Source organism: Megalops cyprinoides, chromosome 1, assembly GCF_013368585.1.
Source record: "Megalops cyprinoides isolate fMegCyp1 chromosome 1, fMegCyp1.pri, whole genome shotgun sequence".
Taxonomy (NCBI): Eukaryota; Metazoa; Chordata; class Actinopteri; order Elopiformes; family Megalopidae; genus Megalops; species Megalops cyprinoides.
The window spans coordinates 58781563-58800171 of NC_050583.1; the positions used below are offsets into that span (position 1 = coordinate 58781563).

General features: G+C 37.1%; 1 protein-coding gene across 12 annotated transcripts in view; it reads left to right on the plus strand.

Moving 5' to 3' along the window:
• LOC118776356 (calcium-activated potassium channel subunit alpha-1) overlaps positions 1-18609 on the plus strand; it is a 198286-nt gene that overhangs the window by 139763 nt on the left and 39914 nt on the right. For 7 of the 12 annotated variants that reach the window (XM_036526673.1, XM_036526681.1, XM_036526705.1 and 4 more), the window contains exons 10-19: positions 2071-2181; positions 2451-2556; positions 2762-2844; positions 3625-3694; positions 4315-4470; positions 7982-8091; positions 8448-8516; positions 10518-10529; positions 13199-13285; positions 13780-13856. In XM_036526673.1, coding sequence (XP_036382566.1) covers positions 2071-2181; positions 2451-2556; positions 2762-2844; positions 3625-3694; positions 4315-4470; positions 7982-8091; positions 8448-8516; positions 10518-10529; positions 13199-13285; positions 13780-13856 — 881 coding nt within the window. Of the gene's footprint in view, positions 1-2070; positions 2182-2450; positions 2557-2761; positions 2845-3624; positions 3695-4314; positions 4471-7981; positions 8092-8447; positions 8517-10517; positions 10530-13198; positions 13286-13779; positions 13857-15676; positions 15686-18609 lie in introns of all 12 variants that reach the window. The other 5 variants (XM_036526714.1, XM_036526731.1, XM_036526763.1 and 2 more) reach the window with 2 other exon arrangements.

Genomic DNA, 18609 nt, shown 5'->3' on the forward strand with positions numbered 1-18609 from the left:
GCCAAACAATAAGGAATGAGTCTGCTTTTCCTGAGCGGGACAGTGTGCCCCTGGGAGGGTTGACGAGGTGGGGGGATCGGGTAGGAATTTGATTGATTACCTCTCAAGAACATAGTCATCAAAATCAACCACAGCAGGTCATCGGTAATTCAGTATGGAGATGTTTAATATTCTCTGAGCCAGACGGCTGAATGTTAGTCTCTAATTGTCTGTTGGCATGCTGTTTTAGCCAGCTCAGAATGTAAAGTGCTATTGTTTTGCAGATTGTCTTACAAGTTTTCTGAGGCAATTTGGTTACTTGCCTCAATGTTAATTTTAATTCCACCGAGTAGGGGTCCAGCATTAAACACTTTGCTGTCTTCGCTTTGAAGTTTTCCATGAAAACAAACTTCTCATAAAAAATATGTTAAATAAATGCAAGATGAATAACTTCAACATTTGGCCAAGTGGACCACTGACATGATTTGCATCTGGCATTTTATTTGTTTACATAACATCTGACATCTGACCAAGCCATGGCCACAGAAATTCATGGAGAATGTGTAAATAATGGCAAAAGCCACATTGCAATGTATTTCAAGTTCAATGTGGATAAATGGAATAGCCCCATAGTCTTTCTCAAGATGAATCAGACATTATAGCTGTAGGCATGCATTGCAAAGAATGCTTAATGTAATGTTTTTAAGCTGCTAAAATATTTTAATGGTAACTACTCTTCCAAGCTAGATTTATGGTTGCCATCACTACAGCAGTTGCATTATTACCTGTTATCCAATTTTGTGTTATGTGTTAGTCAAAATGACATGTGATGAATAACTAAAAATGGCCCCTGACAAAATTACACAAACCCGTTTCATCAAATCATATTTTACCATAGCGTGATTAACATATAACTGTGTAGTGCCATTCTTTAATATTTTAACATTGGGCTTTATAGAAGTAAATGGAAATTTAGAGGAATGAAAACAAAGAAAGCATGACATGATCTTCTGTGTCACGGCCCATGATCTGGGGTTTTACTAGTAATTGGTGGCTTCATGAAAATTAAAAGAACCTACCCCTGTCCTTTGTGCTGTTTTGTCTTAAATGTGCACTAACCCTCACCAACCTCAAGATCAACTCTTTTCTAAATCTGACAAGACAATGAAAATGATATACTGACAACTGGCTTGAGAACCAAAATTTCGGTAAACATTGGGTCATATCTCTCAAAAGTATTTAGTGTCAACAAACCAGTGCTCAATGAGTTGGACAGTTGTTTGTGAGAGCAGGGACATACTACTTTTGATTCTAAACCTTTAAAAGAAGTGGAGGTCAATACCTTCATTGTCAGCACAAACACAGTTTGTGCAAACCTTCTTTAGCCTTGGTGGTGAACATGACTGGCCCATTTGTTTGTTTTATTTGGAAACAGTTCAGGTAGCCACGAAGTGCTCTTTGTCTTCTGCTTCAAGGCCTGTTGCTTGGAGCTCCACCCTCCTCTGTTAACTCAATCTGAAGATGCAGTCATGGGAATAAACGTGCCTTGTGGGGTCACAACCTCAGTCACTGTCCAAAAAATGTCTTTCTCGCAAACCAACATTTTGATATTTCCAAAGTAAAAGTTAATTCTTCCAGGAAAAACTTCAAGTGGCCTTAAGATTTGGACAAGATATACCGCAGCCAGGGTAGAAATCACTATAAGCTTTTAGCAAAACTTTATGCGTATGATCTGGAGCAATGATGGACTGCATATGTGGGTAAATGAATGTTTAAAAAGCACATTAAGTGACAGATCTGATTTGAGCTCGGAGACAATGCCCATGATGTTTTTTATGGTTCATCATAACTGACATTTAATTTCCTATTTTGATTTTTTATAAAAATATTGTACTGAAAAAATATGGGTTTGCAACAGAGCTATGCAAGTCATGCAAAACCATGACATTGTTGTATTGAAAATCCATTCGTTGATATATATTTCTGACTGAGAAATTGCATACTATTTTTTAAAAAACCTTAATTTTAGGCAGTTATTATTGTTTTGTTTATGTGTGCCAATTGCTTAAATGTATTTATTTTATTTTATAGGCACATTGTGGTCTGTGGTCATATAACGCTTGAAAGTGTATCCAACTTCCTGAAAGACTTCCTGCACAAGGACAGGGATGATGTCAATGTAGAAATTGTTTTTCTCCATAAGTAAGTAATTTTTCATTTCAAAGAGTCAACTATCAAAAACAGAATTATTGAAGATATTTCAGAAGGAGCATACCGTAAAAGATGACCATAAAATATTGAGTGTTTTAACTTATTTGCCTGTAAAAAATTCATATACTTCAATAATAATTGCATGTATGCACAAAAGACACTGAAAATACAAAAGTGTTGGGTAAGGGAAATCTTTTTTCACTGAATGAAACTGACTCTTCTTAACCTCCTTTCAATGTTGTCCATTCTTTCTATGGCAGTATTTCCCCTAATCTTGAGCTGGAAGCCTTATTTAAGCGCCACTTTACTCAGGTGGAATTTTACCAAGGATCTGTTCTCAATCCACACGATCTGGCCAGAGTTAAGGTAAATGGCTTTTTTGCATGTCTCACCAGTCTTTACATCCGACACACATTCTTCAGACAAAAGCAAACTGCAAGTCTCCACACAATAAAATCCTATGGTCATTGATAACAGTTTCGATACCATAATGATAATAGAGCTGCAGCAGTTTCAATGCCGATGAGCTGTACTGTGCCATTCACAGCGTGTCTTGTCTTCCCATACTCAGATAGAGTCAGCAGATGCCTGTCTGATACTAGCTAATAAATACTGTGCAGATCCTGATGCAGAGGATGCCTCCAACATCATGAGGTATGACATCAGCACTGAAGAGAGATGGCTTATTCCAACAGTTTAAAGATCCTGTTGTCTCTTAACATTGTGTGTGTGTGTGCGCGCGCGCATGCTCGTGTGCATGTTATTGAGAATTTTAATGAAGAACAGCAATAGTTGCTCTCTGACCCTTTGCTGGATTATATTTCTGAACTGTACAGACTGTATAGCTATATAGAACATTCTTGTAAATATATGTGGATGTCAACTACAAACACATGAATAAGGATTAGCAGGCCAAATGTTCCACTGTTACATAGTCAGTGGATAATAGATGAAGTCTTGGAGTGCAGGTTCATGGTGGATGTTTGGAGAGCTGATTCTTGTCATCTCCCTCAGATGGGAAAATGAAGTGTGAATGAGGTGTACCAGAGCAGGGCAGCATGGCTTGCTAAGTGTTTCCAATCACAGATGTTTAACTTGGAAGCCAATGAGAAAAACACAAAAGCCTTTTTCCCTCAAACCCCCGAAGGAAAGGAACGGGTTTTCAATTGCCTCCAAAACATATAAGAAGTGACGACATGCATTTCAAATGTTCATTAACATTTAATTGAAACAGCACTGTATTGAGAGTTTCCAGAGTAACACACCAATTTGCATTTGGAAAAGGTTATAGAATTTCTCAAAGCAAGACATTGTTGACTCTTGTGGGGGGAGGAGGGATTGAACACTGCCCTGTTTATGAATCATTTATATGTGATATGATTTATAGACTTGTATGAAATCACTTATAGGCTTTTTTAAACTCAAATTCTATAGGGTAATCTCCATCAAGAATTATCATCCAAAGATACGAATCATCACACAGATGTTGCAATACCATAACAAGGTAAGAACGGCTTAGTTCCATTGCTCCTATTTTTGTTAGTTGAATACTTCACATATGACAATTTTGTATTGTTTGGTGATTTCTCTTTTGATTGCGTTATTCGTGGTCATCATTTGTAAAAGACAACAAAACAAATGCATCTCAACCTTTCAGTGAGGAGATGAGGTCATACTTGAATGACCAAGGGCCATAGTATTACCAGTTAACTAAGTATGAAACTAAGTAAAAGTTTCATATTATAAACAAATAGTAAGCATGAAGTAAATGGGTAATACGATTTCCATTTTGGATGTGGGTATGTAGTGTTATTTTCATTACAAAGTGGCTACCCTGTAAATGTTAATATTTCAGTCATAACACTACATAAAAACATTTTTCATAACAATGGTTTATGAATTATCTCACGCTCTGATATAGGAAAGTAACTACCTATTTACAACCTGCTCGGCATACATTTGCTTAGTACCTTAAAACAAGCCCACCACTGAGCAGCAATGTGTTCGTAGTTTTGTGACAATACAAACAGGCACTTCAAGTAAAAATGTGACCGAAAAAAGTTTCTGTTGATATCAAATGAATGTGATGGTGTGAACCTCTATTTTCCCCCTGCTCCACGTTAGGCTCATCTGTTAAACATTCCAAGCTGGAACTGGAAGGAGGGAGATGATGCGATTTGCCTTGCGGAACTAAAGCTGGGCTTCATCGCCCAGAGCTGCCTGGCTCAAGGGCTCTCCACCATGCTAGCCAACCTTTTCTCCATGAGATCATTCATCAAGGTACTGATGACCTTTATTAAGACATTGCTGCCAGGCATTCGATTGCCTGCTGGTTTAGATAAACCACATGACATCAGATTCACCATATAAAACCTTGCAATGACTCTTCTTTTGGTTGGATTCCACTGCACATAAAATACGCTGAACTCTTTAACATGTTGTTACTCAAACAGTGTTTGACATAATATTCCCTATTAAATCAGGCCCTGGTGTTCTGTCATCATCTGTGCCACATGCATGTCTGCAGGCAGTAATTTTGTCATTATTATGATGTAATTTAGTGTGTGGCTCTTCAGCACCACCAAAGAAGATAGAAATTAGTGGTCTGAGTCTAGAGCATTCACCATCCTGAAGTACTCTAATATAGCAGTGAAATTTGAACCATGTGTCCATTTTATGGTCACGATACATCATCAGAGCCCACTTGTATTTATAACATAATGCACATTTTGTAGGGTCATGTTCTGAAAGGAAAACCTGTGAGATACTTTTATTTTTCCATGAACAACCTTTCATGTCTAGCAAACAGATAATTAATATGCTTAATGAAGACAAAAGCAAAAAGGGGTTAATGTTTCTTTGAATATGACACAGTGCATATCATTTATTGCCACTGTGGAGTTTATATTAAGTCAAATGTCATATTCTGTTATTATTTATCCTGTGGTGTAACTGTCATAGCATATCAGGAAACATTTAAAACAGCAACCAGACTGCGCTGCCTTGGTCACATACCCAGGGCTAAGGGATACACAGTACAGAGATGTTGAAGACAATGATGCTTAAGTGTATATGACTGGCTTAGGACTGTGGAAGGGAAGAAAAACAAAACTACATCCATATGTTACCATGGCCCTTTTATCGAGGCCATTCTGTCTACCAGTTTCCAGCCATATCAATATTTGAAAAAAAAAACATTCTTATATTTTTTATAACTTTAAACATATTTAATACAGCATTAATTTTTGTAACATGTATACCTTGTTCTTGTATTGTACTTACAAAGGAAAATGAAAAAATAATAATTTACAAAGTATTATTTTGTCTGTATATCTTTAAGTGATACAGCATAGACCAAGCAAAAAAAAAAAAAAAAAACAATCCTCCCAAAAGTCACAAATTACAGCCTCGTAAGTACATGTCGGTGTAGAATTTACAGAAATGAAGAATGGCAAAGTCGCTATTAGAATTGCTTTTACAGTTGCTTTATGGGTTGTTTGGTCAGTTGTCTGGCTTTTGTTTGGTGCTAAGGAAAAAAAAGAACTGGAGCAGCACAGTGCGTAGTGAAGCAGCATGGCCCTACTGCTTGTGAACTGACTGAGCCTGCAGCACTGTGATTTATTCAGCCTGCAAGCACAATGTCTAATTTAAAACAAACAAAAACCAAAATGTCATATTTGAAGCATTCTCCTGTTGTTTTTATACACATATCACATATGGAAACTTTTATATGACTTTTTGGCAAGAAATTAAACAGATTGCATGAAGCCAAAATGAATTATAGCATGCAGCTATGATGAAAATATTCTCGAGGGAGCCATTTAGAACGACTGCATTTGATGAATTGTACAGTAATTAAAATGTCCTGTAATCATCTTGTCTTCTACCATCTATTTTGGGACACCATTTCAAGAACTTTCTGAAGAGCAGCAAACACGTACATTATCCATTCGTAATGTAGTCGTGGGAATTCTTAGAAATAAAGAACCTTTTCAGATAATGTAATGCGCTGACTCTCTGATGTGACGGCTTATGCAGAATGGTAGACTGGAAATTCGGTCTGGACTGAAAGGGAAATCACTGAAAATTGGGTCAGCTTTAACACATTACATTATGCCGTACTTTCATGTAAAGTGCCGTACGTGTGATCTTGAGTCCCTGAGGAGAAAGGCTATCTGACAGCTTTTCATGGGTGATTTGAATGGACTCACAGGAAGTAGACCAGAAGGGCACTGAGAGGTGATAATGAGATGAACATGAAACGGGCAAACGGTTGTTAGATCTCACTAACGATCCTGACAAACAGGCGTTGCAGACGAGAGGATGGCAAGATAAAGAAATGTGTGTCGATGGAACTAGTGCTGTCATCGGTGGCTTTGTGCCACGTGATAATTGCTTCCAGTTCTTTACAACCATTTCGCTGTGCTTTTGCTCAAAATTTCACACGGTGCATAAAATCTTAATTTCTTTTTTCTTTTTTTTCCTCTTGCAATCCTTAGAGTAAATTTATGGAGGGCGCACTGCATATTAATCCAAATGTGCCATGAATGAATGTGCAAGATGGGCATTATTTTCAGAGGCGCTGTGCAAATAACATCACTAGAAGGATATTACAGACCAATAAAAGCTTGGATTCCCTGGTTTCATTTTTCAATAAGTGAATCAGAACACAGTGTATTTTGCATTGTCTGAAGTTATAAAAAAATAAGCAAGCACAATAAAGGCTAACAAGATTAACTAAATGTATATGCTGTGGAATCATCAGACTGGAGGAACCAGGGGACATAATTGTTTAGAAAGATGATCTGAGGAGAATAAGACTCCGAGGGAGACTAACAGATCCACACTGACAAGCGGTACATATTTGTACGGCATAATTTACAGAGACCCCGAAACAAATAAGTGCCATTTCCTTAGCAGTAAATGACAAGCCTCCTCTATCTACGAGAACACTCTCAAGATGCTTGAGGAAAAAAAAAACGCTTGCTTATGTGCAATTGCTTTATTTCAAGATGAAACGGCAGCCTTTTTAAGAGTTCAAGTATCTCTATAATGGGATGCTCCTGAAACGCGTGTAAAAGCGGAGCTGTCAATGTGAGGATGAGTGCTGGCAATGCTGTGGAAGTTAATGGGATTTCTGCTTATCAACGCATTTCATTCCCCATGCTGCAGATTCAGACAGTGGCAATATGAACTGGCGTCACCCAGTGCAATTAAACATTCCATAAACATGCCGTATCCAAGCTACCTGTGTTCTTCAGACGCCCCAATAATAAGCAGTTGGTATCTCCTGGTATTGATCCGTTTGTACCGAATCTCTTTACCTGGTAATGCACAGTGCATTAGGTACTTTTAAATGTCAAGATTTTTTTAACTATTCATGGGAGCCAAAGTACATGGAGCGAATATCTGATTATATTTGACGGCGTCATGTGGAATTGAGCAATTAGCCTACTCTCCTTCACCTAGGTAAGGCTTGTGGCAAATCCTTTGAGGGCTGCTTCACACTTCCATAAATATTTAAATGGCATCTTGACAAACTATATAAATTGAGAAAAAATGAGAAAGCGGTGACCTTTCACGTGCTTACAGACATCACAGAGTAATACTTAATTATTATGATTATCAATGTTTCACTTGAAAGTTGTGTGTGCGACATCTTCTAAATCTTTTTGCAAAAATACCTTAATATTTAGTTGACATGGCATGTTCCTTTATGTAAATATTTTCATGATTGGGGGTGTTCATTTGTCCACTCTGTCCACTAATTTCAAAACATTCTCACTGTCAGATTGAAGAGGACACTTGGCAGAAGTACTATCTGGAAGGAGTAGCCAATGAAATGTACACAGAATACTTGTCCAGTGCCTTTGTGGGCCTTTCTTTTCCAGTGGTCTGTGAGTAAGTACACCTGTCATTTTTGCCACCTATATCTGTTCCTTCACCTAAGTGCTATTTTGCACTTTATGATACACACACACGTACGTACTCACACACACACACACACACACACACACACACACACACACACACACACACTTACATACTGACAGCCATTTATAATTAGCTCAATGTGTTAGCTCTGGCTAGGGACTTTTGGTTGTGGTATAAAGTTCCAGTGATGTTACTAGTGTTAGTTTAATAATGCAAGAACATGACTTATATAGAGATTCTACCATCTTGATTACTTCTTTGGTTACAGAATATTATAGGATTTTATATAAAAAATATAATTAATGTGTTGTTTTCTTCCCCAGACTGTGTTATGTGAAGCTGAAGCTGTTGTTGATAGCCATTGAATACAAGTCAGATCAAAGAGAAAGCAGGTGAGGTTTATCCTTCATCTTCCTATAACTGCGAAAATTGTTCACATAAATGTTGTATTTCATATAAGTACACTTATTTATTTTACAGGTTTACCAAGTATTGTTGTTTCCCATTAATACCATTGTCTCATAATGATATAAATGTCAGTTCTTTCACACTGATCAAACTGCTATTTTTCTATTTTTATCTAACTCCTGTTGGTTATCGTACATAAAGAGTAGACAGCATATGTAAAAACTGATATGATGTGATATCAAAACAACTAATAGGTCATGACATGACATCACTCAATACAATTATATTGATAGTTTTTCATGATCATAATTAAAATAAAAACAATTCTGAATGATGACCAGACTGAGCAGGTGTAGAAACATATAGAGTATATTTTCGAAAAATTAATTTAAAAATTAATTGAAGTTTTAAGGCATTTGCCTCAATATGCTTGTGAGGAGTCATGCAGAATTGAAATCTTTGGACTTCAGTGATTTTATTTCTATTATTTCTTTTTTAACAAATTATTGAGCCACGATAGCTATTAACATGAAAGTACTACATTTCAGTCACCTAAATTTCCCAGATCCTTCCTTCCTTCTCCTATTATCTGTTTTAAATGTTGCCCAATATTAACAGATTTTTCATTGGATTTAAAGTTTATGTGACTGATTACTAGATGGCCTATGTACATATACACAATTATACAACTGTTATGCAGTACCCCAGACTACACAACAACAAGCATACATTAGTGATAGTAGAATTTTAGGCACAGCATTCATGATTATTCAGTTATTCTTTGTAGTAGTAGTCTTTATGAATGTTTGTTGATTATTTTGATTGGCTTATGAAATCTTATGAATGACTATGAAGGATTATGAATGAATAAACTAGTCTTATGAACCTTGGTGAATGATTATGAAAGCAATTCCGTATTTGTGCATGTAGACATATGCAAGACTTAATAAGACATTGTTTATATCTACATCAATTTAAGACCCATTTTTAGTGTTACTGACACGCACAAGTGATCCCCTTAACAGAGTGTGGTACTGAAACACTCAGGCCTAAATTCAAATCTACACCAGGTGAAGGCAGTTCTGAGCCTGGGGCAATGGAAATGTTTCTGGTGTTGCTTACATTTTTGCTCCAACCACTCAAGGACCATGGTTGCTAATCACTGTTCAACACTTATTCCTTCAGTGATGTTGAGTTTTCTCAGATTATTTTTGTGAGGTTGCTAAATTTCTCCCTAAAACAGGTAGCTTATCTCTTATAGATATTTTGTGTAATTTTTAAGTGTGTGAAGGATTTAAGATAATGAATATATGTCTGAGCAGTTAAGAGGCACCTTGTTTAACTTTGTAAAGGGCCAGAGACTTGGTCTGTGCTTGCTATAACCGAATACTTATCACTGAATAACTTATCATTTTAAAATTGGTACAGCCTAAATAAACAAACATGTATACATAAAATGCATACTTTTCCCTTTGAGTTTTGTGATGGAACTCCCATATAAGGGTGATATGCTATATAGACATATGTATCCTATGTATCTTATGTATACATATGTGATACATATTTTCATACCTGTCTATATCTCAATCACCTATTTTGTTTTACCCGTTACCTTTTTTCTGCTTTTGAACTTCTTTTGCAATGATTGTTTGATCTCTTAATGAACACTCTTTTGAGTTACCAAATCTTCTCGTAACTAGTGTCATTAATTTGAGTGTAATGGTGTTTAGTTCCAATAAAACTTTAGTGAAAACGAGAAAGCATTTATTTATATGGCAACCTAAAATAGTGCAATTGTGCAAAGCCACAAAACACTCAATGAATACATTGCATAAATCTAAAGTCACTTCAATAAGAATAATTATATTTGCTAAGGAGCATCTTCCCTTGATTTATTGACACTTATTACGAATTGTCACCTCTTACTTTGCGTTCATAATTTCTTACAAGTGTTTGATTTGAACTATTTTTCTTGTTGTTTGCAGAAGCCGAAAGCGGTATGCCCTCAACATTATCTTTCCTACAAAGCTCAACCCCACCATCACTACTTTAGACCCTTCATCCTCTGCCCATAATCAAGGATATTTCCCCTCTGCCCCCCCTCCCCCTCCAAAAAACTGTCTATTCTCTCACAGTACTTTTCTATTGTGATCAGTGTGCCTAATGCACTAACTTCTTTGCAGGCAAAGAGAGAGTAGCTTCTTATTTTGTTGTCTTTGGTGCTGTTGGCGTATCCAGGCTTCTACCCCTCTCCATGTCACGTCTGTACTTTTTTTCTGAAACTTCCCATTCCTCCCTGTTATTTATTTTATTTATCTCTCATCATTTTTTTTTTCTCCCAGCATTCGTTAGCTGTTATTGTGTGCATTTACATGTTCTGACAAATCGTTTGGTCTTTCCTCTATTTCGTCGGAAAGCAGTCCCATCTTCTCATAGTTTCATTTCACTCATCTTGGCCATCTTGGGAATAAAATACACAGTACCAAAACTTCAAGGTATAAGTATAATAATACCTGAAACATGGTCATTGCTTTTGTTGGAATCAGGTAATACTAATAAAGAACTAACTCCTCTTGTAGTTTGTCATGTAATGGCATTTTTATTTGCCTTAAAATATAGAATTTCACTTTGTTACTTACTGACCATGTTACTTTTTTCCACTTTCCTATCATGTTGTTTCATACCATGTTACTTTATGCACTGGTTGATTTCGGAAAAGCCAAGGATGAAATAGCTTTTTGGCGAACTGTATTTTTAAAATACAAGATTGACGTTTAGGTTAAATTTAACATGGCAGATCTTGCAGCAAATCACTCACTTCCTGCTGTTCATTGTATCCCTATTTTCTGTGTGTGTGTGTGCACCTTTCTCTCTCATTGTGTATCTGAATGGCTGAGTAGATGTTCTTAAAGCAAGGTCACTTCCTGCCAGTTTGGTGTTTCATGATCCAACTGCAGAGAAGTTACTGCAAATGTTAGCATCTACAGTATTTAGTCTGTGATGGTTTGCACCTCTTCCTTTACATGTATTATTTTAACACACTTGGTAACAGCATGCTCGTATACCTTTACGTGAATATGGTGTGCCTAGTCTTGTTCCCCACAATATGAGGTTTTGAAGCAATATTAGTGAGCTCTAAATTTGACTTCATTATCCCCTGCACGTTGATTCTTTTGTGATGGAGCTGTTAAAAATCTCAGGTTTGGGGAGCAAAATGTGTGGTTTTGCAGTGGAGTTCTATTCTTTTTTAATGCATGTGAAGTATATGACGTTTTATGTTTTGATTTTTATTTGACAAGAATGCATTCTTCTTGCATTTTGCAAACACATCCTTGCCGAGCCCAGAGGAAAGCTTGGACATGTCAATAGACTCTGCATGGAAATGTTCTGTTATAGGCATTTGCAGTATGCGTGTGTGCATCAATGAGTCTGTCTTGTTTTCTATAATATGACTGCAATGTATTCTGTAGAAGTGATAAACCATGCATGACCTACAGACTGGCCAATCCATGAAGCTGGATGCACAACTTTCATCTGGGCTCGTTGAAAGTTACAGTTACAGAAATGACTAGCTGCTTGTTTGATGCATATCACAGTCTCCATGGATATAGTCATTGATGATTCCTTTTCATAGGCAACCATTAATGAATACTGTCGTGTTGTCCTGTCTCAGTCTAATTAATGGGGAATGATACAGTGTTTCAATAGGAGATTTCTGCTTTGCTAAAGTTTGTGTCTATACACTGATTGGCTTACAGATCTTTTCTGTAATTATTAAAACAGTGTTTGAAATGATATTGCCATTGCCATGACCTTTGTCTTGGCTAAATATGCAGATGTTTTTTTTTTTTTTTTGTATTTACTCTATACATTAGTTGGTATTGATGAGCGGTCATTAAAAACAAATTTATTAATATTTCTCTGAAATGGATGTTAACATGTACAAGTACAGTGTGTACAGTTTATGTCTCTGTTGAAAATTAGCAGCTGTTTTTTATTTACCAAAAACACACAAGAAGTCAGACTTCAAGCACATCAGAATATTTTAAGGGTAAATACAGAGGAAAGGAATGTAAGCAATTTGATTCTAGATACAGGATGTTTGAGGAGAATGCTTTATGCGTTTCCAGAGTTAGGAGGAACTGTTCATTCCCATTTCATCAAGTACTAACATACTGAAGGGATCTTTAGCATTGACCAAATAATAAAAATAACAATAACAATAATGACAATAATAATAATAGTAATAATTTGTGTGTTTTGATTCAACTGTGTGTTTGAATGCTTCAACCTAAACCACTCCATAACAACAATTTTAATTTCTCCTCACCGAGATAATTAAAATGGCCAACCCAGCAGTTGTGCATTCTGTTTGTTCATTTCAAGGTTGAAAACCGCTAAACGCAGAGTGTTTCTGCAGTGGCGCAGGCTGGCGGAACTTCCCGTGAAAGAGTCTTGAACCAGCAGCACCTTGTACACCATTATTAGTGCTTGGGTCTGATTACAGCAAACCAGCACGTAGAACCTTCCTCGCGCTTGGTTACTGGCAAATAAATGTTCCATATATATATATGTGTGTACCATTCCTCTTGATTAGAGTGCATAAATGTGAATAACACTTGATCAGATGAGGTTCACAGCAGTTTTTTTCTTTCTAATTGAGCAGCACCCTCATCAACCCCGGGAACCATGTTAAGATGCAAGAAGGAACACTAGGATTCTTTATCGCCAGCGATGCCAAAGAAGTAAAGAGGTAAATTGTCCCCGTTTTTAGGAAAATAGGATAATGCACAAAACGATGATCTGTGCTGAAATGACTTTTGTTGAATTACTGTTTTTGCTTTGAGTTTCCGGTCTGTTGCACCCCTGCATCCAGAAGGTTCTGTGTGTATTGCTGAAATGGAACACAAAGCGAAAAAAGAAAACAACGCTGGAAAGTGCTTTGCTATGTATGCCAGCCAACACATTAGCACACAGTGTGTAACTTTACAGCAGATGAACACTCAGAAGTGACTGGTATTTTCATAGATTGCTGCACAGGACAGTTGTCCTGATATAGTCAGGACAAAAGGATTTGTCCGGCCGCAGACTGGCTTTGCCATGCAGAAAATGCATACTCACATGTAGATGAATAATTAATTTTGGCAGATTTCATTAGTTTTTGATCCTAGTGTGCTGATATTGTGGGATAATCCAATTTGTGTGAATTAAGGCATTTGTCAGTTGTTTTGTGCTGTGTTTCTTTAGGGCGTTTTTTTACTGCAAAGCTTGTCATGATGACATCACAGATCCCAAACGGATTAAAAAATGTGGCTGCAAACGGCGTAAGTACATATTACTTGTCCTGCCTCCAACACTGTCAACATTTCAGAAATGTGCTGAAGCAAGAATGACTGTCGTGTTTAATTTAGCCAGATTGTTCTGCATTTTACTTAATAGTAACTTCAAAATTACACAAAATACATTTTAAATGCTTTTTAATTAGGATGATTATTTATTACCACATCATGTTCAGTTTCCTTTGCCTTGTCTTTTCTAAAATAGTGTATAAAATAGCAAACTTGTGATTGCAGTATATACATTGTCACTACACTACAATGCATCACATGAATTATTTTTTAATTCTGTCATAATTTCAATTAGAGCAGGTCACCTTTATTTTTTTTTGTGGCATGCCAATGATATTAGATGGAACAATCCACATTTGAAAAATACAGTTGAACATGCCTCCCAAAATTTAATTCTGGGACCTCTGTGCAGCCATTCTGTTAACCTGGATAAGAGTAATGACATTGCAGCAGGAGAAACAGTGGAAGGGGATGCGCGCAGTAGCTGAAACGAGTGCCAGTGCGGGGGGGGCTAAGACAAAGCAGCCGCACGTCAGCGCGTTAATGACACCGCGTCAAACAGACGCGAGGCGAAATGACGTGATTAGCGAGGCTGAAGAAGGAGTCTGTCAGAATGCAAAGGCTTCTCTTTGAAGGAGGCAGAGGTAATGCTCCCAGTCAGGTGGAAAAACAAAGGCCCGTCTCAGCCCAGCACTCCGCTTCTCGGGGGGCCACCAAATTGCAGGGCAAACACCCCATTGGCCCTATCGTTTTGCCGATAATACTGTGTGAACACGAACTCCGAGCACTTTTGTAGTGCAGATTTGCCGCTGACCTGATCAAATGCTACAGTCTGTGAAAGCTGGTTAGACAGAAACATGCCAGCCAATGGAAATGCCCCCCCATTTCCTGTAGCACAGTACTGTAGATAACTTTCAGTACAAATGAAAACTATATAGGAGCTTATTGTATTTACGAGCAAATAATGTGCCAGTGGCTGCTGTACTGCTATTAATATTAATAAAGTTAACCCGGGGATGGAAACGAGGCTATATATTTTTCAGATATAATGCTGTTTTATAAATATATTATGCTGAGTGAAGCTTTCCTACAACAGCATCAGTTTATAATGCTAGAAATTACAACTACACAAATAGCATTCAGTTCAAATAAATGATAAGCCTTTTACCTTTTGGTCACAAAAAATACAGATGTATTTGTATATCCCTGCAGAGCTAGCATTAACTTTAATATAGCAATGTCAAATTGTTATTACCTGACCTACATAGGCAGTTGTCCAGACCAGTTAGGCCCAGGATTAATAATTCAGGTTATAAAACCCAGTGCATCTGTAAAGGTCACATAATTACTTTAAGCAGCCTACAAATAAACAAACAGTTCCAGACAACCCAAAAACCACAATCTTTTTAAATTCTATTTCAATTATTTATAAAGGACATTGCCATTTTAAATGTTCTGTATTCTAAATATTTCTTTGATAAGTTTCTTTCAGTCTAACAGTAAAAATGTAAAAAGTAACTGATTATAATGCTCCATGTTTTATATTTTTGTTTATATCTAACCCCACATATTCCTTGTAATGTAATGTTCTTTTTATTATTATTATTATTTTTTAAATGATTTGTTTTACTGATGTGTTTTTCACTGAAGTTTCAACAGACTGGCCATTGGGGAGATGTGGCAAGCCCGTTACTGTTGTGGAAATTTATATTTTATGACCATTGACATTTTTTTGATGTATTTTTTTTCCTTGCTGCCTTGGAATACAAAACTATATTGTAACTGCTCACTGATAGTGATATCTTGTGAGTAAAAACGGGTTCCCTTTTGCCCAAAGTGCAGTCCAACTGTCTTTCTCCAGCAGATAGTTTCTTATATCTATGTTGCATGTACCAGTATAGCTACTGCATCCCTCCCACGCCTCTCATCTCTACACTGTCCTCAGATCAGAAAGAATACAGCAGAGAAAAAGGCAGACGCTGACATTTCATTAAGAGTCCAAAATGTGAATATTAATAAGCTGTGTCTACAGTCAATTTCAAGTGACGTGTGTGCTCTAATCGTTACATAAGGGGACTGTATGTAAAATTGCCCATGAAACTTAGATACCCGTGCAAGATAGTTTTCCTTTAAACCCCAAGCTTAAAATCATGTTACCAGTGCTCCTCATAAGCCCTAACCCTCTAAACGCACCAGAAAAAAAAAGAATAAATGCAAGCGTTGACAATCTGAAATGTCAAACACACAGATTGATATTGGTAACATTAGTCATGGGTTTAAGGGAGCCAAGAGAGGGGAAAAGAAAAGCGACTTGGGCCGTTTCAATTCATCTGCCTGCTGTCAGGACCAATTTTGCACGCTGCTGTATTTCAGAAAGCGGAAAGTGTTTTGTGGGAAGTTCTTCAAATTCTTAGGCTTAACGAACAGCGTCGCCTAAACACAATCAAAACAATCTGGTCCTCCACTTTTGCTTCTAGTCTTTCCCCCACCCCGGTATTTTGCATAGCTTTTTTCTTTTATTTAGGAATCATCAGAACTTGGCGAATTGAAATGACATTGTCCCCATTTCAATTCTTGACAGTAGTTGGGCCCTTTTTTTACTCCTCAGATTCTCTCTTACTGTTGAAATAGCTGCTGTACAGTAACCTGCCACTAGATGTCCTCATAGTTCTATTGTTACTTCACATGACATCTGAAAGTATAAACATGGAGCTTCTCAAAAACCTGTTAGTGGGAATGCAATCAGCAGACATTTTTAGTTCATTTAATAAGACTACAGTGTTGTTTTATTTTAACCTGATGTCAGTGTTAATTACAGAGATCAAAATTACATTTTTCTTGTATGTATCTTTCTCAAGGGTAATTTAAAAAAGTGTATTCCATACATTTCCCAACATGTATGTCCCATACAGGCAGTAAAGGAATAAGGTTAACTTCATAAAATATGTATATTTTGAGCAAAGTTGATATGATATATAATATGAATTGCTTCTGTAAATAATTAGCTATGTAAATGTATCATATGTGAAATACCTTTGTCCCATACTGGTATCTCCCACTTATGTTTGGCAGAAGTGGCAGAATCTCCCAAGCAAATTAGTAGAAATATTGCTCCTAACTCATTGTTTACTTGTTTGGTTGTACTGGCATAGCCTTTAATGTAGTGGTTCATTTTCAGAAATGGCAGAGCCATGCATGTGGAAATAATACTATGTATAATATCACCATGACGGTTAGTTTTCCTTTGTGTATTTTATCTGATTGAAGGGTGAGTTATAACATTGTGATTATTTATACTCGCGCTTGTGTATTTTTACTTTACAAGAGGAAAATGTTGCTGCTGATAGCATTCTTGCTAAATGAGGTTACAATTTATCTTTGAGGATTCAGGGTCGGGTTGCGTGTGAAATCATTTCAGTCATGTGACATCATCCAGTCTCGTGTCTCATGTCTCATTTCTGACTGGCATTACAACATCATGTGCTGTTTAAGAATGTCAACTGAAAATATGCAGTAATGGATTCCAGCATGATTTTGAAATATCACAGTCTCACTGCTCTTGTGTGTGATTGCTTATACTGTTTCACTCCTGACAACAGCTGAAATGGTTCCTTATTAAGGGTCAAACCACTTTGCTGCATGCTAACGATCACTAATTCAGTCCCCCCCTCCAAAAAATTATGCATGGTCGTATACGAACAACAGTCCCTGAGGTCTTTGTTTTAATGTCACGTCTTGTGCCACTTTCCCTCCTGAGGAGGGAGCTTAAATTGGCCACTTAATTTGGGTTCATTTCCACAAATGAAATTCAAAAAGCCCCCTTTCCCCCAAAGATTGTATTTCTTTAAAGAGTGCCAGACTCGATTACTGTTGGTTTTTGCGAATTGGCACCATGAGAGTGAATACCAGAGACTGTTCCTCCCCAGGCTCGCTATGCTGTTTCACTACAGTGCCCCTGCTTTTGGAGACATACCTACTATTGCTTTTTTCTTCCTCTCATCTGAGCTGCATACAAACATGTCTAAAAACACAGGCCTCACTTTTGAAAACTGCTTAACGCTGAAATGATTTCATCTTATTTGTGCATAAAGAATCTGTACAATAATGTGTTATTTCCATAAGGATATTGTTAGGTTACAGATATGCAGCACAGCATTCAGAAGATGAAAAATGAATGCAGGATAGATGTACGATAAGGTGTGTTGAATATGTGCAATAAAAATAGTCATTTTTATACAGTGCAGCTGAATGGGATTCCCTGCACATGCAAAGTATACTGCACACCTACAGTTCAGTCCAAATTCGAAACCCTACATGACAGTAAGAGATGCTGTTTGATTGTTGTGGCAACTTATGGGGGACTGTTGTGAAACAACTGAGATTTAGGCCTCTTCCATTGAACTGTAATGTGCTTTGTCCTTTATTTTGAGCAAGCAAGTGTTACTTTTTTGTTTCTTACAAAACATTAGTTTCTGTTATCGGTGAAAAAATGTTGCGCAAGAAACGGACACTTGCTTAAATTTGTTTACTCAAAGATAAGGACAAAGTGCATTGCGGTTGGATCGAATCTGGGCCTTAGTCTAGAATGGAATGTACTGTACAGTATCATACCATGAACTTGGCTGCTGCTGCATGACGGATACAGGTGCCCAATCCTGACTGCGATGCTCATGAAGGAAAAAGTCAAAGGAGAGTTCCTGACAATGGGGTTTGCTGCTGAAGACATCAC